This window comes from Lissotriton vulgaris, chromosome 4_1 (genome assembly GCF_964263255.1).
Source record: "Lissotriton vulgaris chromosome 4_1, aLisVul1.2, whole genome shotgun sequence".
NCBI classification, from domain to species: Eukaryota; Metazoa; Chordata; class Amphibia; order Caudata; family Salamandridae; genus Lissotriton; species Lissotriton vulgaris.
In genome coordinates this window covers 2044889043-2044911033 of record NC_141691.1, presented here as the reverse complement: position 1 = coordinate 2044911033, position 21991 = coordinate 2044889043, and the positions used below count along the sequence as shown (strand labels likewise).

The following is a 21991-nucleotide window of genomic DNA, read 5'->3' as shown; positions in this document are numbered from 1 at the left end:
GCTGTAGACCGCTGGGGAACCCGTCCTGGCTTTTCCCTGTGAGATGGACCCTACTGGGTATCTCCAGGGTGAAACCTGGCATCCCCGGCGTATGTGGGCGGCCGTTGTGGAGATGAGGCAAGCTAATGCCCAGAGTTGCCGAGTGTGATCCCTGGTTAGAGTAGGCACCGAGGCGAGAATTATCGAGTCCGCTGACCCTGGTCCACGACCCTGCCGCGTCTGGAATTGAACCCTGGTCCCGGGCCGTCCTCTGCTTCCGGGTCTGCCGCCTCTAACCAGTGAGCCACACCACTCCACTCCACCAGGATCCTGGTCAGACTAGTCAAAAAACATAATTAAACCAGCAAAACGTGGGGCAGAGCATGAAAGTAGATCCTGCTTTCCTACACATACAATTCCTATTAAGTATTTGGAAGAGACTGCCAAAACACACCTTTTTAAAATACCAATGCGTAAATGCAAATTGAGATTCAGTAATAAGTCACCAAATTGCGTTTATACACTTGTAAAGGCATCTTAATTGTTGTGATCGGCCGATTTGTTTGCAACCAGGAGTCTTTTTTTACATTTGGCCTTTTGATCTCTCTTGCCATATAATTCCCATGGCCCTGGGTTTTTGTGTGGGAATAGTCCAGTTTCAATAAAAAAAACAATATAGGGTTTATATTGTTTTATTAGTGTGTAAATCTCTTTTCGATGTCCATAGCGGAAATTGCATCCCTTAATATGCATGCGATGTGTCGAAGAGACCTGTAGTATCTAGGGTATGTGTCAGATATCTACTCCTCAGGGTCCGGTTGATGCAATAAGGGGCCACCCCTTGACATCCCCAAACTCCAACTAAAAGTTACGGAGCTGTAGGGTGAACAAGTGAGGGAATGGAAGGATGAGAACAGCAGGGAGGAGAACCTGGAACACAAAGAGACACAGAGTAATTACACATACGCAATATGCTACTCTCAATAAGTCTCACTAAATGTGCATAATTACCTTATCCACCGTAGTACTGTAACAAGCCTGCATAGCCAATGAGAACAACCAGTCTCCAAGGGTGGATAAGTCTACAACAACAAATCACAATTACATGAGATCACACACATAGTCAAACCATACTCGTGCGTTATATTTCACTACTAGGGAAGAGGTGTGGCGTTTGGGAATTCATAATTTTATTGCTAATTCTGGATTTATGTTGTAGAATTCTTCTGCAAACTTTCTCTGATGTTTTACGATTATAAAAGAATGGAAGGACTTTCAGGGAAATATAGAGTGTTATTTTTCAACATTTGAAGCCACCCCTTCACTGTTACTCAAACAATTTCTTCCTCTCTTAAACTCGGTGAAAGAGGAGTGAAAGTAAAAGTGGAGCTGTTTTTACACAAGTGTTAAATCCCAAGCCCCAAAGATCAGTGATCAAAAGCCCTTAGGTTTTTATGCTGTTGACAACTTCTCCCTCCTCTCTGGGGAAGGAGGTCCACGGGTGCCTGAGACCACTTAACCCCAGTTGAACAAGGATGCGTTTGAATCTGGCATGAGAAAGTGGGATGCTTTAATGGAGGGGGTTGTCTTTGAAAGGGTCAAAGAGGCTTTCTGGGAAGCCTAATGTCCCACACATCATACTCTCTACCTAGTTGTAACTCAGGGGTTCAGACCAGCAATTTGATCCACTAATGACATCCCTAAGGGAGGGACTCCATCACAAGATTAGGTAGCAGTTCATGGGGGTTCTCCCCATGACTGAGGAGGATCGAGGCCTGTGGAGGCCTTCGTCCTTAGTGCATGATTCTGAGTACCACTGGTGTGAGGACCGTAGCCTGGAGGACCAGGAGGCGGTTCAAGCGGCAGACATATTGAACCCCAAAGATGTAAACCTTACGGTATCTTCAGAGTAGACTTCAGTTGAGCAGATTGCCCAAATTTAGGGCTAGTAGATAGGCAAACGTCTGGATAAATAGAACTAAGTACATTTTAGGGTACTGTGCCCCACCTGTCCCTAGAGTGCAGAGGTTCACTCACACCTGAGATTCTTTTTAAGATGAGACCTTCTTAGTACAAAGAGTATTGCTAGCTCCTGAACATTCAGGCCGGCCTACTGAGGACTTCATTTAGAGTTTGGGGATGTGATACCTTTCACACACGTGAAATATCCTGTCCGCCTTATTACAAGGGCTTTATATTCTGTTGTGCAGCAGACAGTATATCTGTCATGTTTGTTAGGGAGTAGCCCATCAGCCACACTCAGCCTTTTTTCACCCAGTAGCTATTTACGATGAATGCTGTGCGCTATAATCGTGTTACGGAGTGGTAGTTGAGTTGTGTTGAAAGAGTAGTGGCAATCCTTCCTCTTCCAGGTGTCCCCCAAAGTGAGGAGAGCGGCAACAGTGAAGGCACGTCCCATTGCCTAGGGTGGAATATTTGGCATACCTCTGCTAAAGTGATTGGGGTAGTTTGGTATTACCTAATTGAGGCTCAATACTCTTTACCGGGGTCGGATGAATTAGTGTTCTTCTCTCTGGAAGGTTTTTGTCGTAAAACTTCTGGTGAGGGCATGGTTACAAGAGGGCTGCTCAGAAACCGAATCAGAAATAGTTTAAATAGTTTGGAATATTCTTCTCTGGAGGCATGGGAAGTTGATGTGGCATCAGGGTGATAGTCTGGTAAGGATTTCCCACTTTTCCTCTATAAAAATTAAGGAAAAATGCATGTTACAGTGGCACAGAGTGATTAGGAATGTTGTGGTACTTTAAGCTTTGTCAGGTTTTGAAATTGAATTCTATAGTTCACCAAAGTAGACAATATGAGAGATATTTCTAATTTTCTCAGACCACAAAGCCAGCCTCAAAGATCCATTAGTGCAGGCACTAAGGTCCAATTGTGTACCTACACCAGGTGGGATTTCTACATAATATTTTCCTTGTTTAGAAAAAAAGATAAAGGCCACCCACCGTTAATTAATCCAACAGACTTCCAAAGTTGGGTACTCTAAAGGACACTTGAATTATGGTTCCTATTTTCCGTTCTCACCGCAGATTCTTGCAGTTTATCTAGTGATCAAGTGGTAGTGTTTTTGCATTGAGAATTAGTCTAATGAGGTTGCCCAACAAATTATGAGCTTGTTGTTGATTCACCAGAGGCCATATTATAGATACCACACAGGACAATGGGCACCATTTGTAAAGAATTAAATCATACTCTTGAGGGTTTCTTTCTCACTCTATCACCTAGCCTGTGCTGTGTGTGTTCTACTGTCCTTAATCCCAGCTATTACCCCTGGACCCCTTGCACTGTAGGGCCATTCTGAAGCTGTAGGCATTTTACCAAAAGAAGGGCCTTACTTGTAGAAGATGCATCTTAGTGCTGTGGCCAGAATGGAGTTGGGAGGTTGACTGGATCATATGGAGGTCTGGAGTCTGCCAAGGGCTCCCTTTCAAACCTATCTGTGCATTCAATCTTAGCAGAGCAGAAATATGGCAGGATTATTAGGGACAGGGCATTGAGTGACGGAACTGCCCTTGTGAATGGCCTCCATTTTTGTGCCATGCCTTTGCTTTGTTCTTTTCGATTATAGAGATTGTTCTGAGAAAGAGAGACTAGAAGGAGCATTGCTGGATAAATTAGCAGTATGATCTAAGCTGAACATCTAATCTTTTGGTATGCTGATTTATCTGATGTTTATATTTGTATTTATAGTTAATTATTCTTTTGACCTTTTTCTTGCTTAATATACAGGAGTGGAATAAAGAACTTGTTGCTCTTATTAAAGACATGAAAGACAAATCTGGTAACTGGAAGAAGCGCAATCCAGATCGTAAGTCTGAGGCAGGGACTGCCTTCTGCAGGGTCAAGGCTGTGTACGGGCGGATAGCAGAACTGCCGGAGCTGAAGCAAATGCGTGAAGTCACTTGTCGTCTGGGCACAGTAGAGTACATCTCAGGGGATACAGTGAGTAGATGACATTTCTTGCATTTAATTTTATTTCCTTGACTCTGTTTGGATTTCAAAGTTCAGCGAAGGGTTATGAGAGTGTCCAGAAATATGATGGCGCACTACAGGTAGTGGTCAGGGGGTAGTTGTGGGGTTTAGGTGGTTGGTGCTTCTTGATCTGAGATAACCCTGGTCTCAGAAAAAAGAAGGGGGAGAGGAGCTCAACCTTCTGTATACATATAAGCGCACACAACCTGAGTCAGTTTATAGGTTGAGTCTTGTTATCATTCAATGAAAGGGTAAGATCAAACTCCAATGTTTTTATCCTATTAGGTATTTATTCTTCCGGTGTGAGTATTTGTTTCACAAGATAACCAGCCAACACGTCTTTTGTCAATACCGGGGTAAACCCGTGACTCTTCAGGTTCGGGGAGATAAAGTAGAGTATGAAAGAATACTTTTAGAGGGTGGTGGTGAGTAAGGGTACGTTTGTGACGGGGAAGTTGGTCGGGTGGCTAGTGTAGAGGGTGTGATTGAAGGGGATGATTGGCTCAAGGCCTATCTTGGAGACGTGGAAACCTAGAAAGGGTGGAGGGAGATGGACAGGGTGTGAGTCTAAAGATTTCAAGAGCACCCAAGTGAGACATGAATAAAATGTGAGTGTTTATAAGTGTGGTGGTGAGCTGCTATTGACACTATTACAAATCCAAAATGCAGCGACGCAGGAAAAACCCACATGGTGTGTGTCACGTGGGGAAAATGTGACAAGCTGAAAATCACAGACAATTAAGTATGCAAAATACGGTCGATTATATCCTGGGGAACAAAAAGGGAGAGAAAAAAAGGGCAAAACGAGTCATCAATCAGTTACATTGCTGTGGTATAGGTGGTATGTGGCATGCAGTGCCCCTACACAACTTAATATGCAAATGTCATTGTATTTTTACAATATGTACATTGGATACGTTACGTCAAACAAACGAGAAAAAACTGACAATGTTGATCCCAAGAAACGGTGGTAGGGGTTATAAATTAAGGAGATAAAATAGAGAGAGAAACTGAAATGTTTCCATGAGTCAAATCACAACGAACCGTAACAGCAATGTTGCTTGAATCTCTCTTAATATTTATTAGTATACTTTAAATCGGTTTGCAATCCTGGCGTTCATATATGTGTTACTGTAACAATAAACTTTGTGATGTCCTGAGATATGCGAGGAAGGAGGGTTACTGGGGATTTAAAAGCAGCGTACTTTCAATTCTTAATGAGGGCAGGCCTAGTTCTTGTTGTTCGCACTCTGCGCCCTTTCTCCGGGTAGATGGTTTTCTAGTTTTTGAGACAGCATCTAACATTAATAAACATCATCATCATCGAGTCGTGTGGTGCCTGACGAGAAGGGCATCAGATACATGCGTAAATATTCCCCATGAGTTAAGGATGAGCACCTATTTGCAATGGGAGTGTTAATAGATGCAAAAAAGACTGAGAAGGTGGCAAGACTAGGATGTAAGAGTTGGAAGGGTCATAAAGGAGTATGCTGAAGAGAAAATATTGGCTATCAAGAGTCAGTTAAAAATATGTCGAGTATGTTGAGCAGCTAGAATAAAATGTGCTGTGTGCAACAGAAAAAGTAGGAAGTCCCATGCAGTCAGTGTATCAAAGGAAGGACGCCCGGTAATCAGACAACAATGTAACATTCTAAAATGGTGGTGAGTGTTACAACAAAGCGTTTAGCAAATCACAGTTCTGGATCATGAAAACATGGAGCTGATAAGCGCTGCAAGATGCAGACATACCTGTGGAGTTTTAGGCTGAAAGCAGTGTCTATGGAAGGGGGGGGGGGAAATAGGGGAATGAATGATAATTATGAAATGGGTATGGTAGAAAGGGAACAACTGTAATTGAGTCTAATGAAGAGATTCTCGTTAGTGAAAGCTGGACTCACCGTGAGACCGGTGATAATTCCAACCCGGTCCTAATCGGGTATAGACAAAGGAAGACGCGAGAAGGAAGTGCTTCTAATGCGTCAGGGTGGCGTGTTAAGGGTAGAATGTTCCGCCGCCGGGTACGCAGTCGGATCAAGCAGGGAAGCCAATCCGCTTGCCCTTGTTTGTGAGCTGTAGTAAGAATAGATAAAAACAATTGGGCAGTATGCTGGAGTCCGAACCGGAAAGGGGTCTATACGAAAAGTTTGTGATGCGTAGCGTCTCTGATAATCTCCAAGCAATATCTCGCTGACTATCTTACCATGTTGCCGTCGTAAGGAAGTGAAATGAAGTCCGTCGGTTCTCCGGGTTTGTGAGACACTGAGTGCGATGCAAGACTCGCCTAAAGAGCCGATGTCTTGATGACGTATCTACCCGGCGCGTCCGGCCCGCCAAAAATGCCCATAGCGACTAGAACGTACCTCTGTGAGTCGAAAAAAAGTGTGAGTGATAGAAAACGGACTCTATTTGTGTGCAGCTTCCGAATGAGACGATAAGTCAGCACCAATGCAGAAGTGTAGTAATGTCACAAGTTGTACGTCTATTCTTGTGTGCGGGTGACCAAGGTGCTATTGTGCAAAGCGGTCTATGAAAGGTAAAAGGCATGAAATAAAGAGCGTTATTTACTGGTAGGAGAAATATGGTCATCATAAGAGGGAGTACGGGAAGTGGAGAGAGGTGGGAGCAGAGTTAATCACCTGAACTGGGCCTGACAACAGAATAATTAAGGCTAAGCCGATTTGGCTGTAAGACTGGTTTGATGAGCCTGTGTCTATTACGGGCGGTGGTTAAGGAATCGGAAGTAGGGAACTAAAAATAGGCAAGTGGATGGAAAAATGAGAGAAAGGGTCAGCACCATTGCAGAAGTATTTTAATGTCACAAGTTGTTAGTCTATTCTTGTGTTGCTGGCGATCAAGTGCTATTGGGAAAGCGGTCTTTGAGAAGTATAAGGCGTGAGATCGAGAGCGTTATTGACAGGTAGGAGAAATATGGTCATCATGAGAGAGAGTTTAGGAAGTGGAGAGTGGTGAGAACGGAGTCATCCACCTGAGCTGGGAGTGCCAGACGAATAATCAAGGCTAAACAGAATTGGCTGGAAGCCTAGTATGATGAGCCTATGCATATTGTAGGTGATGTTTATAGAATCAGTAGTGGGGAACTAAAAATAGGCAAGTGGATGGAAAGGTGGGGTAGGATAGTGTGCAGTCGTATTGTCAGGAAGTTTATCACAATGTCAACATTTATACAGTACTAACTGGCTTCACAAAATTACAGAAATATCTCATTTATGGGCAGTTCAGTATTATAAGAAATAATGCAGTTCATCATCTGTGTTCTGGCCATGCTTGAGGCTGTGAGCTCGCATGATCCAGCTTGCTTCCTGGCGTCTGAGTCTTAGTTCACGATTGCCGCCTCTTGGATTTCAAACTTGTTAAGTACCAACACACGGAATGTAAAATGAAGTTTGTGAATTCAGTAAAATTAGCCACCACCTACATTTAGTTTTGCATATAATTTATCAGCAAATCACAATGTTCACATACCCACTACTAGTTTTGTCTTCTTATCAAGACTTTTTGCTTTTTGTGTAATATCTGCAGAGACTTGGGAATGTTTTTGAGGCCATGCAGGCCATCCTAATCCTTGTGGGTCTATTTTTGTGGAAATCACCCTCAGAACAATGCACAGTACCTGTTGGGCCCAGACCGTTCTGTAGCCTAGTTCTGTCCTGTATGTCTAGCGGATCCTTGTGTCTCTTCAACCAGTTAAACATGCCCTCTGATGTTTTCCACTATTGTTGCCTGTTTAACATCCTTGCCCAGCAACGTGACTAGCTCTACTCTAGTTGGTTCTAAATGTGCATTGTTTTCATTAGACTTGGTAATGACCAGTACTTTGTTCTGGTCAGTTTTCAACTTTTTGTGTGTGGTGTAAACCTTTGGATAATGTTTCGCCTTTGTCATATGTATGGCCTTAGTTGTCTCCATTTATTAATTGAAATGTCTTGTTTTCATAGAAGTATGTGTATCAACGAATTCATGTTAACAAACATAACTTTTAATGAGGCACATAGAGATATAAACATCAATAGGTGAGAGAATGCACACCTCACTTCAATAGTTTTTCTGTTTTCAAGTGCTCAAAGGCAAATAAATAGGTGTGCAAACCGGTATCCGCTCCGCCCATGCTCATAAAATAAGAATCCAAGGAAGCTGGAGCCATGTCATGTGAACCCGACCCGGGAGGCACAAATGTAGAACAAAATTGGAATATGTTTAAACAGTATTCAATCAACTTCAAATGTTTGTTCACGTAACCCAGTCTTTATTAAAATGTTTTCTTCCAAGTATCAAGTTCATGTAGACAGTTCAATAAAGTGCCCTTCTAGGTATTCCTCACAACAGCTTATGGCGGTTCACATTTCTTCATAAATCAATGTATTGAAAATCTACCCAATGCAATTCAGGCCATTGCCTTTTGTCGCGGTAATTGTAGAGCAAAAAAACTTACATCAGAATATCCATTCCTCTGTTGTTAATTCAGTTGTATTCATTCAAATTACCACATGCCAAAATGAAATACCATAAATTATAACAAACCTTCATGAACACACGGGGAGCCCAAATTGAAAGTAAATTATGTCCCCCGCTCATAATCCGTGCCTGCGGTAACAACATGCTTCCCAAAAACAATGAACCCACATCCGTACTCAAAATAAACCAAATTTCATTACTGAGGTTGGAAACGCCATACCGCTTCAAACAATCGTTGATCATTCAAATCACAAAAACAAATGTCCTCCGCTTTAAACCTATACTAATTGGTCTAAACATACCATGTGGTCACTCCCCCATGAAACTTAAAAAAAAAAAAAAAAATGTGCTGCGTGTCATCTAAAACTAATCTAAAAAATAGAAGCATATCTAATCAATAAAATTATACCTATGGGATGTAATAAAACAAACATCAAATGTGTACAGCCCATACGTATGGTAAATTCTGTTTAATTTAACCATTGATGTTTAAACAACATATGCGAGTTGTTCAAACTGATTGATCATGTCCATTCCTTGAGCCATGAACCAAGGTGAACCTCCAGTAATTCTGATATTTCAAACCCATTTTTTACTTCTTTTCATTCCAAACATGCTCTTAACCAGGGTGCGAACTATCAGTAGAATGAAATAATAATATAAACATCAATAGATGACAGAATGTACATCCTCACTTCAATAGTTTTTCTTGTCTCAAGTACTCAATGGCAAATAGTTCAAAGTGCAAAGCTGGTATCGCACTCCATCGATGCGCGTAAAAAAAGAAACAAAGAGAGCTGGAACCACGTCTTGTGAACCATGTGATGCACTACCGTAGAACAAAAGTGTAATATGTTTAAATAGTATTCAATCAACTTTAAACTGTTTGTTCATGTTTAATCACATGTCAAATTTAAAACCATTTTGCACTAGTGTATCCCGGGTCTGGCATATGGGGATATGTCCTGTATTAACATCATTGTGTGCTATACATTTTTTTCATTAAAATATACACAGTGCACATGCAAAGTTTGTATGGTAGTTAGGAACAAGACTATTTTACAAATTTTAAAGTAAATAAACCTTAAAAATGGTTTAAGAAAAGTTGTGTTACATATCCCTACAGTCATCTTTTCCCAACATCTATTCTTGTGTATGCCATTTCAATTCCAACCAGGTGTTAAAGTTTCTATAAAGACAAATGCCATACATGAGCGGGAACAAAACAACAAATGAAACAAGGGAGAGATTAAAAAAAAGGTGGTTTCCGCTGGACCAATGTGATCAAAAAAGCATTTTGGTGTGCCCCTGTGATATTTCTCCCCACACTTTAGTACACGTTACCTTGTTTTGCAAATTGTCTAAACCTTTTAGGCAAAGATTTTTATCACCTATTTTAAAAAAGCTGGGGTCTCACAATGTAGACCACAATTTTATTTTCTCTGCAGGTTTGCAGATGTTACAGTGTCTCTTACGTTGGGATCTTTTCTCAAATATGCTACATGTTATCTCAATTCTGTGAATTTTTAACGTTGCATGTATTAATGAATCTGTTTTTATTCATCTATTGAATGTTGATTGTGTATTTTATGTAATGTTTTTTATCTGTTCTTTTATGATTAGTCTAAAATAACCAAATAAAGAAAGATTGATTAAAAAGAAAAGGTGTAACCCACCCTATCAGTCATTAAACATATTAAATAGAATTCAAGTCTCTTCATATCCCACCTTAGCTCTTCCTGTATCCTTGCATTCTTCACACTTAGAAAGCAGCACTAAATCTAAAAATGCAGCAAACATTCCCTCTTGCACCTTTAAAAAAATTAATTATTTGGCAAACCTCAGTCAAACTTCAAAAGATGTGTATCAACAATTTAGCGTCAATTGGAATCTCTCTGTTATATTTTCCATCTTTTCAACGATAATCAGAATGTCAGAAAAGATGCCCTGTGTTGGGTCTATCTTATGTTTAGATCCAAGCATCCCCCTGTTTTAGCATATCACATATGTACTTTTCATTAACCCCCATCAATGTCTTAATTGATGTTCTCTATCCAATTCCCTCTACCTTGTTTGGCAAACTTTGTCTAAATCTACTTTCAAGAATAGGTGCTGCAGCAATCTTATGATTCTTGAGGCTTATAATAACTCACTGGTAAACCTACAACACCTCCGACCACATATACATACTTAATAGTTTTACATATAGTTTCATTTCATTTTAAATATATGTAAACATAAAGAGAAGAGTGATAGGTGCAGTGTTTTCACAACATTTCAATAGCAGTTCAAATGATTCTCCTGTATTGTATCTTTATAGATTCACATGCTTGAATCTTCCCCATCGTCATGGTGGGAGTCCCATAGTAACAGTAAAAATAGCAGTACTGAAACATTAGCTTAGAGCTCCATTGAAAAAAAACTGTTTATTTAACCTCTCGACATCTTTTTAAAGCATCCAAAGTTCAGCCAATCGGAGCAGAGACCCTATAGTATCCTTCCCCTACAGAGCCATCTTAACTCCGATTTCTAACTGCATGTCATGTGATATTTGTCTCTCGGAGCTCTGCTCAGTGACAGTGTATTCTTCACTCAACGTTTGACCTCCAGCTTTCAGCTACTCTGCAACATCTAATGTACTCTTAAACTGTGTCTTTGCCTGGTTTTTTTCAAGCAAAATCCAGAGCCTAAAAAAGGGCTGTTTAGGCCCCGCAGGACTGGTGGAAAATGTAGACTTTTCTAATAAGATGCCCACAAGCAGTGCCTGTATTGCCTCTATCCTGACCATTAACCCTGGTAATGAAAATATTGCTGTACATTCAAAGCTAAAACCCTCAAAGATAGGGATGGTATGCTGCTCCAAAGAGGAAAGCTGCCTCAGACTCCGGGTCTGAACCTGAGGGAAAAACCCATTCCTCCTCCAGGAAGGGAAAGGAAGGCAGCTCCTCTTCTGACCCATAGGTGCTCCAAAAGATCCAAGTACCAAGAAAATGAAAACCCCCCAAAAACTCCATGTGTAGCCTCCTAGGTCTGGTTCGGCACCGGCTTCTGCCCGACAGAGTCCTTTCAAGGACTTTTCATTTAGTCCGTCGATGGTTTCGTCGAAGGTGCCATCATCTGTGAAGGAAGCAGACGTTTCCGCACCATTGATGACCTCGTCTGCGACAATCACTACGATGACGGTCAAGACGTAGACTGCAGCAGAAGCGTTGCCAGGCACACAGCTGTCGCTGGTTGCGTTATCGCCATTTACTGGCTCTCACTGCCAAAGAAGATTTCCCCGTCTATCATCGGTCCTCCGACTACACTGCCTACGGCTTCCCCGCCGACAAAGGTTGCATACGCTGTGGCGACAATGCTGCAAACTGCTATATCATTGATGGCAACGTCGTCTAGCCCGTCCCATTGACTGAGGGGAAAACCACATGCTGCTCCTATGAAAGCAAATACAGGACTTCTCAAAAATATCCCCTTTACCTCCAGCTCATCTCCTGGACTTCCAAGAGTCTGACGTTGAGGGCTTATTTGGCTCTGCTTATAATCCCTCCCAGTTAAAGGTCAATGGTCAATATGAGAATGAAGAGGACAACAATACATCTGCTTTCAGGCGGTTATTCATTTGCGGATAGAGATCCTTCCTCCGTGCAGCCACATGACTCCTTCCAGGACTATTAGCCCTGCGACGAACGAGAGGAGGAATACCATCACCTTCAGGAACCCTCTGTTAAATGTACCTGTTTCTTTAGTATCAGACTTACGACCCAGGATAGATGACTATTATGGGCGCTTTCCTGACACGAATACTGGTCAATAGCCTCCACCTCCTCAAGAGTTTCCTATTGCTACCCTTGGTGACCAAAGTCCTCCGAAGTCCATAAGGGAAAAAGTATTTCCTCCATCTCTCTTCATCACTGAGGACATCCAGGGTATAGATCACCAGCAGATGGAGAAAAGCGAAATCCATACTGATCTGGACACTCATGATAAATGGGACGATTATATAGCGCCCATGCCACCATCTCCTATCCCATCATCTGCAGATTCACCACCCTCAGATATTGGTGGTTTTCATGATCTTTTAGAACGTGCCTCCCAGCGCTATGATCTACCTATGTCAGCCAAACAGGCTGCCTGTTTCTCACTATGATTTCAAATCGGGCACTCAGCGTACCATTAGAGCAATTCACATTGTGGATTTTTTGTGGCAGGAGGGCCTTCAGCTCATGAGAACACCAGCAACTATACCAGCTTTTGTACCAAAGCTAGACAAAAAGCATCAGGCCCCTGACAACTCGCCTGCATGTCTTCTTGGGCATCCAAAGCTGGATTCAGTCATAATGTAGGCAGCACAGCAACGAGCCAAAAATCTATCATCTCCATGCAAGGCCCCACCGCATAAAGAAGGACACAGTCTTGACAACATTGGTAATGGGTTTTCTGTCTTACTGCCACCTCCATTATAGTTTCCAATGCTATGGCCATACTAGGGAGATACGACCGACCAATGTTGTTTGACATCTCCTCTCCGTTGGAGTATCTCCCGGAGGATAAGAAGGAGATTAAATCTATTCTATTTGGAGGTGAAAAAGCCTCTCTGTGCTCATCACGGTTGCAATGGATGTGTCATCCACCGCATTTCAGAAATAGTTTTGTCACGCTTGCACTCTTAAATCACCTCTATTTGCTGTTGTTGCGTGCTCCAGGGTGTACTCTCCTTCTGAGTACGAGTAAATTAATTGAATTGCGTGACCCTTAATTAAGTGACGTCCCCTGGTCACAGCGGTATGCCCATAAATTGGGTTGTAAAGTTCCACAAAATATTTTGAAATATAAGTTCAAATTATTTTCGAATTTCAAAATTCTTTATTTTCATGATTTCCAAGATTAATTCATCAAAGTAAGTAATCCAGCCTTATGGTTAAATGCTTCCTTGTCCAATGCATTTCGGCTAAGCAATAGCCTTCATCAGGGACTGGATTCTATAAATTAAATGATAGCTGAATCTGAATGTAATAAACCTATGTACGGGCGTGAAAAGAAGGTAAAGATGCCAATTGTAAAGAACCCACAATAAAGGACCAAGATCAGGTGGTTCTTTACAATTGGCATCTTTACCATCTTTACCTTCTTTTCACGCCCGTACATAGGTTTATTACATTCAGACTCAGCTATTGCTCATCTACTTTATCACTCTGACTCACGGGGTGGTATTATTGTTTAAAGACTAAGCCACTCGATATTGTTTTAAGATATTATTGTTACATTAGAAATGAGTTTGATCCACAGTCCCTGATATATCCTTACATGTGATCATTTAATTTATAGAATCGAGTCCCTGATGAAGGCTATTGCTTAGCCGAAATGCATTGGACAAGGAAGCATTTAACCATAAGGCTGGATTACTTACTGATTAATTAATCTTGGAAATCATGAAAATGAAGAATTTTGAAATTCGAAAATAATTTGAACTTATATTTCAAAATATTTTGTGGAACTTTACAACCCAATTTATGGGCATACCGCTGTGACCAGGGGACGTCACTCAATTAAGGGTCACGCAATTCAATCCACTGCATTTCGCCAGCTGGCAGGAGCAGCAGTGTTGCGTCGACAGGGATGGTTGAGGGCTACCACCTTCCATTCAGAAGTGCAAGCCAAAGTACTAGACATGCCGTTTGATGGGAATGTTTTTTTGGGAAGCACATAGTTGAGGCGCTCTAGTCCATTATGGCCAGATCGCTAGGCAATCTCCAGCAATGCCGTTTTCAGCCCTTCCTAGTAAGAGTTCAGTTCCAATACCTATCTGGGCCACAAGTTCACCTGTGGTACCAATCTTATCCCATTCACACCTACCAACCATAATTTTGCAACCAAGCCTACCGATCCAACCTTCTTCTTTAAGACCTTCAGGGCGTAAACGCTAACAATCAGCTGACAGAAGACAATGAGTCGCCATAGAAATCCATCTAGTCAGGTGGGTTTTAGATATCTTTCAGCATGGTGAAACCCTAGAATTTGTTCAATACTCTCCAAATGTTCCACCACGTAAAGCTCCTCTTTGTCATCTTCCTGATCTCAGAAAAGAAATTCAATCACTTCTTTCAAGAATGCAGAGAGGAAGCACTCTGCAACCAGCTCAATCAGGGGTTTTACTCCCAATTCCTCCTCATCAAGAAGAAGGGGAAATGGAGGCAGGTTATGGACCTCACGTTACTGAACAAGTTTATCAAATCACAGTTGTTCAGGATGCTCTTCAAAAGTTCCTTCTTCCCATGGAAAAAGTGGATTCTCTAACCTCTCTCTATCTACTTCTTGCTTATTTCCACATTCCCATACAGCCCAGGCATCGAAACTTTCTCAGGTTCGAAGTGGCAAGATGCCATTACCAATTCAAAGTGCTACCCTTCAGTTTAAAAGGCGATATCGTCGACGACCGTGTCACGGCAGCGTCGACGGCGGCGCCGACGACGGCAGTGTCGACGAGGACAGCGTCGACGGTAACTACAACTTCAACGGTGGCGTCAACGACAATGACTTGGTCGACGACGGCGATAGGAATCTCGTTGACGAGGGAAAAAACACCAGAAAAAAGGTTGGTGCCTTGGAAAAAACCTATAACACCGGAGGTTACATCTCAAAGCAAGGTCTCCCCATTGCCGCCATCTCACCTGTTGGAGAAGGAAGATTCGGAAGAAGATGAGGAGTATGGAATTGCCAGTAGCCCTTCGCAATTACATGTCAAGTACCAAGAAGACGATTCCGAGGAGGAATATGGGGGTTATCAAGAACAACCCCAGGAACAGCATCGATATCGCCAACAGCAACGGGAGGAGATGAGGAGATGACAAGTGTGCCATCCTCTTAGTTGAAGGATCTCCAGGGAATGTTGGAGGATTCTAGGAAGAGATACCCAGCGACTCCAGTCGCTCAACAGGCCCTAGAGGCTACTCCACGTCCACGATCGGTTCCATGGACGCCGATCCGTAGGAGAGAGATTGTACCGGAACCTACTGCTAGGTCCCCACCGCCGACGACACACCACAATACCTCGGATGAGGATCATGAGGATGGTGAGATTGCAGACACAAATGCAGAATGGCATGACTATATCGCCCCATCACCTTCAACTCCTCCGCAGAGACCAGTAGATTCTCCACCGGAGGACATTGGTGGATTTCATAATTTGATGGAAAAAGCCACTAAGAGATTTGCACTGACCATGACAGAAGAGAAAACGGAATGTTTTCTATATGACTTTAAGAACTCCTATCGGAAATCTGTACGATCCCTGCCTATAGTGTCTCATATTTGGAAGGAAGGATTAAAGGTCATGGAGACGCCAGCAACGGTAACACCGGTTCTGGCAAGACTGGAGAAGAAGTATAAGGCACCAGTTGATGCTCCATCTTGCCTTTTGGGTCATCCCAAACCGGATTTTGTTATCACTCAGGCGGCACAACAGAAATCCAGGAACCCATCTGCTCCGATTGCAGCACCTCCAGACAAAGAGGGCAGAAGGTTCGATTACGTGGGAAAACGGTTTTCATTAATGTCGGCTCTGCTTGTGAGAGCTGCTAATGCCCTAGCTATCTTGGGAAGGTATGACAGGCAGATGTGGTGTGACCTGTCTCCATACGTTAACCTGGTGCCGGATCTAGAGAAGCAGGAGGCGAAGAAAATTCTCATGGAAGGAGAGAGGACTTTGGCTGAAGTCATAGACTGCGCTATGGATATACCTACCACAGCATTTAGATCATTAGGAGGAGCTGCGGTTGTGCGCAGGCAAGGATGGCGGCGAGCAACAGCATTTAGGCCGGAGGTGCAAAACAAGATTTTAGACCTCCCTTTCAATGGAGAAGAATTATTTGGGAAACATATTGATGATACTCTGGAGAGTATCAAGAAGGATACTGATACGGCAAAGGCTCTAGGAGGACAGTCCTCGTATAGAGGAGGATACCAACAGGGGAGATATTCTTCTTCATTATCAAAGAAATATTCCCCCTTGACCTATATTATTTTACTGGTATATATCCAACACTTTACATTTCTGTATTTTTATACATCAGGGCAAACAACAGCTAAAGCCTTTTTTTTAAATTTTTATTATTTTATCTTTGGTTATTTTTCAGTACAAAAATGTCTTTCATTTATAAATTGATCACATCAGTTAATATATTTTATCAAAAAACACATAGTATAAAAACTCATCTTCAATAAGAGACTATTTCATGCAGGGAAAAAACAGATTACAAAACAATCAACATTCACACAGGTACATACACTCCTTACTTATCATACATGCTACATTCATTCTTGATTCTGCGTCCGAGGGATCACAGATGGAAGTGCAAAATACGCAAGGTCGACGCGTTTCGGCAGAATAAACCGCCTTCCTCAGGACCTATCTTGCAGAATACAAACAAATATTTTTATAGCCCCTGCATGGTTGAGTATCTGAAACGATAAATAACATACATTTGTTTCATTTCTTATAGTACTTTTTTCATTGTTCTAAATTACGATGCCCTATGTATGAACAAAAAAGACACAAAATACTTTACACACATTATACTTTGATTATTATGACTCTCTTGTGGTTGAACCTGCTGTGAGCAGAAGGATGACATTACCGAAACTCTCGTGATGAACATAAAACTCAAACCATTTGTATTATCTTCGAGTCCTGTCTATTAAAACTGGGTAATGTTTGTGGTTAGGCATTATCTACAACTGTTGTTAGGTAATAGATCATAAACGGAAACGATATAATTGTCTATCTGAATCCTCTTTAAGAAGAGAATTTTATCATTTTTTTTTTTTTTTTTTTTTATAATTATTTATCTCCTCGCACAAATCAGTTCCATCAACATGACAGTTGAAAAGTGTTGTCTCCGAATTTAAAAATCAAGTACCTGAGGTTCTAGAAACGAATTCCTATAAAGGTACACGCATTTGCTGGGGGGTTGATTATTGTATGAATTCCTGTGTGAGATTAAAAATAGAGTCTGTCACAATTCCGTGTTGTTATTATTGTATCGAAGTTATTCGTAAACTAAGGCTAACAATGACACATTTTTGTTTTGCCAGTAGCGCCTAAATCTTCTAAAAACTATCGAAATTTGATACATATTGTGAAAAATAACCAGTAATATAAGTGACCCCTTTTTTCAGAAATACATCACAGATAAACATATAAGGATATTCATATACCACAGAAAATATATAATTTAATCACCACTCAGACATGGCCGCCAAGTTACTCCAACCATGCGCTCCCATAGAATAACTATATCCTACTGCCGTTAGGCTGCTAATCATCCTGTAATATCTTTGGCTGATAGGTTCCATGACCTTCACCCATGTGATTAGTTAGATGACGCGCATAAAATAATTGACAACATCTCTAGTGGTCCCAACATCTCTAGTGGTCCCAACAATGACACAAATATGTTTAGCGAGTAGCGCCTAAATCTCCTAAAATTACAAAATTATAAAAGATACATATTGTGTAAAATAACCAGTAATATAAGTGGCCCTTCTTTCAGAAATACATCACAGATAAATATATAAGGATGTTTACATATCACGTAAAATAGATAAATTAATCACCACTCAGACATGGCCGCCACGTTACGCCAATCACGTGACCGCATTTGATGCGCTCTCATATCTAACTGCCGATAGGCTGCTAACTTTCCTGCAATATCTCTGGTTGATAGGTTCTACCATGTGATTAGTTAGATGGCGCGCATGTCACGGATATAAAAAACAGGAAGTACATCCACACGCTAGCTTCCCGTAGCAGTGTGAGCGCGGATACGTTTTTGCCGGATGAAAGAAGAATCGAAGTAAGTACAGCGAGTAGCGTAGCCTACTACTTCTCATGTGCGATAGTTAGTTTAATAATGAGCAAACATGAGAAATCTGTAGTGACGAGGGTGCTTTATTTTTCCGTCCCTTAGAGCATCTCAATCCAAAAATATCCCGTTTCTGCGAAAGGCACCACACAGCTTCAAATTGCATCGGATCGCCCTGACACACAGCCGTCTGAGACCGCTTAGCGGCAAAGACGGAAATAAGGTAAATCCCGCTCAAATTTACTCGGAATCCTTAAATCTGTGTAGAGTAAAGTACTAGAAAATCAGTTCTTTGCATTTTGTTTTAATATCTCTACAGAAACTTAAACAACTTTGAAAATAATAATATAACGGTTATTCACCTTGGGTTACACGGAGAGATTGACTTCAAGCCTCAAATTTCCAACATTGTATCAACAAGGTCAGTAATATGTTAGTGATATAATAATACACCTGCCATCTATATGTAGCACCAGACAGTCAGGGTTTTCTCTATGTATTTATTCTTTATGGTCCCTGCAGTCCATCACCAGACGTACAACAAAAAACAAACCTTGGCACCGACAATTAGAAGAAGATAACACAATATCTGATAAAATAGGTAAGCAACCGCCTTAGTTTACGAATAACTTCGATACAATAATAACAACACGGAATTGTGACAGACTCTATTTTTAATCTCACACAGGAATTCATACAATAATCAACCCCCCAGCAAATGCGTGTACCTTTATAGGAATTCGTTTCTAGAACCTCAGGTACTTGATTTTTAAATTCGGAGACAACACTTTTCAACTGTCATGTTGATGGAACTGATTTGTGCGAGGAGATAAATAATTATAAAAAAAAAAAAAAAAAATGATAAAATTCTCTTCTTAAAGAGGATTCAGATAGACAATTATATCGTTTCCGTTTATGATCTATTACCTAACAACAGTTGTAGATAATGCCTAACCACAAACATTACCCAGTTTTAATAGACAGGACTCGAAGATAATACAAATGGTTTGAGTTTTATGTTCATCACGAGAGTTTCGGTAATGTCATCCTTCTGCTCACAGCAGGTTCAACCACAAGAGAGTCATAATAATGAAAGTATAATGTGTGTAAAGTATTTTGTGTCTTTTTTGTTCATACATAGGGCATCGTAATTTAGAACAATGAAAAAAGTACTATAAGAAATGAAACAAATGTATGTTATTTATCGTTTCAGATACTCAACCATGCAGGGGCTATAAAAATATTTGTTTGTATTCTGCAAGATAGGTCCTGAGGAAGGCGGTTTATTCTGCCGAAACGCGTCGACCTTGCGTATTTTGCACTTCCATCTGTGATCCCTCGGACGCAGAATCAAGAATGAATGTAGCATGTATGATAAGTAAGGAGTGTATGTACCTGTGTGAATGTTGATTGTTTTGTAATCTGTTTTTTCCCTGCATGAAATAGTCTCTTATTGAAGATGAGTTTTTATACTATGTGTTTTTTGATAAAATATATTAACTGATGTGATCAATTTATAAATGAAAGACATTTTTGTACTGAAAAATAACCAAAGATAAAATAATAAAAATTTAAAAAAAAGGCTTTAGCTGTTGTTTGCCCTGATGTATAAAAATACAGAAATGTAAAGTGTTGGATATATACCAGTAAAATAATATAGGTCAAGGGGGAATATTTCTTTGATAGTGTTTTGCTTTTCCTCTCTTTCCCTGACCATTGCAGTGATAATATAGAGGGGGTTCCATTCCTATGTTGAGATATTCTTCTTCTTCATCGCAGCCTTACTGTCCGCAATACAGCCAGCGCCAATCAGGAGGATATACAAAATCAACTCCAAGAGGATGGGCTGGCCGAGGAAAGGACAACACCCGTCGACAAATGACAACCTCCATCTTCCGGCTCTGTCAGATGCTCCCCTGGGTGGAAAGATTGCCCACTATCTTCACAATTGGCGGAAAATAACAACAGACCAATGGGTCCTCAAAATAGTTCAATTCGCTCACACCCTAGAATTTCTTCAGGCGCCCCCTTGTACGCCACCGATGCACCAGAGAGCCAACCATCTGCATCAACTCAGGCAGGAGATTCGGACAATGCTCCGAAAGGGTGCAATAGAACCGGTACCGAAATCCCAGGAAAAGAAGGGGTTTTATTCCCGGTTTTTTCTTATCAAGAAAAACAAGCTCCAGTGGCGCCCCATTCTGGATCTCGGATCCTTAAACACCTATCTCAAGAAACAATCTTTCAGGATGGTATCTTTGCAGGACATCCTTCCGTTATTAAACCCAGCGGATCATATGACCACATTGGACCTACAAGACGCGTATTTCCACGTGCCGATACATCCTGCACACAGACAGTACCTTTGGTTCTGGGTAGCCGGAAGACATTACCAATTCAGGGTACTGCCATTCGGCTAAAAGTCAGCGCCAAGAGTTTTCACGAAATGTCTGGCTCCAGTGGCGACTGTGTTGAGGAAGCAAAAACATCAAATATTTCCTTACCTCGACGACTGGTTAGTCAAAGCACCATCAAAGGTGCAGGCCAGAGCGTCGACGCAGGCCTGCATAGACTTATTCGCCGATCTAGGATTGACTCTTCTCGAGGGAAAGTCAAACCTCCACCCAACAAAAGTGATAACATTTTTGGGGGCAATATTGGAAACGGAATGCAACAAAGCTTTTCCCTCAAAGGAAAGACAACTGAGGATTGTGTCCCTCTTCCAAGACTTGGTAAAAAGAATGTCTCTTTCAGTCCGCAGGTACAAATCCTTGCTGGGCACGATGTCCTCTTGTATTCCCCTGGTACCTTACTGCAGGGTAAGGATGAGACTATGGCAGGAAAAGATCGATCTCCAATGGCGTCAGGCGGAGGGATCCTTCGACGATACGATAAGGGTGACACCAGTGATGCTACAGGCAGCAAAGTGGTGGACACAAAAAGCAAATGTGTCTCAAGGACTGATGTTTCTGGCAAGAGCGGCTCCGCTAGTGGTAACGATGGATGCGTCGTTAGAAGGATGGGGGCTTTCCTTCAGGAACTTCAAGTCAGCGTTTGTTGGAAGGCACAGGAGCAGCAATTACATATAAATCTGCTTCGCATTACTGGCTTTTCTGCCAAGGATAGAAAGGTTCGCTGGTGCTGGTAAGAACAGACAACACCACGGGGATGCATTATGTGAACAAGCAAGGGGGACGAGATCTCTCTCCCTGTCTCAGGAAGCCCAGGAGATATGGGAATAGGCTCTTCAGCAAGGAATATCATTGGTAGCAGAACACCTCCCGGGGGATCAGAACGTCAAGGTGGATACTCTCAGCAGGCTAAAATCCTCCTGCCACGAATGGGAGCTAGACCAGGGGATCCTGGGCAGCGTCTTTAGAAGATGGGGGACACTGATAGTGGACCTCTTCGCTACAAGGGAAAACAGAAAATGGCAGAAGGGATCTTGGGGGAATGCGTTTTCCATGGCTTGGTCCGGCATCTTTGCCTACGGTTTTCCTCCAATTACTCTTCTCCCTCGCGTACTGGTGAAGATCAAGAAAGAGCCGTGCAGGCTGATCCTAGTAGCCCCGTGGTGGCCCAGACAACACTGGTTCACGGAACTACTGCTACTGTCGGAGTACCGTCCAATTCGGTTGCCCCTAATTCCATCGCTTCTGATAATGTCCAAAGGGCAGTTGCTCCAT

General features: G+C 41.8%; 1 protein-coding gene across 1 annotated transcript in view; it reads left to right on the top strand.

Annotated features, from left to right (window-relative positions):
• Window positions 1-21991, top strand: part of NUGGC (nuclear GTPase, germinal center associated) — a 1233257-nt gene that overhangs the window by 287038 nt on the left and 924228 nt on the right. Inside the window, exon 9 of the mRNA XM_086966431.1 lies at window positions 3730-3942. Coding sequence (XP_086822557.1) covers window positions 3730-3942 — 213 coding nt within the window. The remainder of the gene's footprint in view (window positions 1-3729; window positions 3943-21991) is intronic.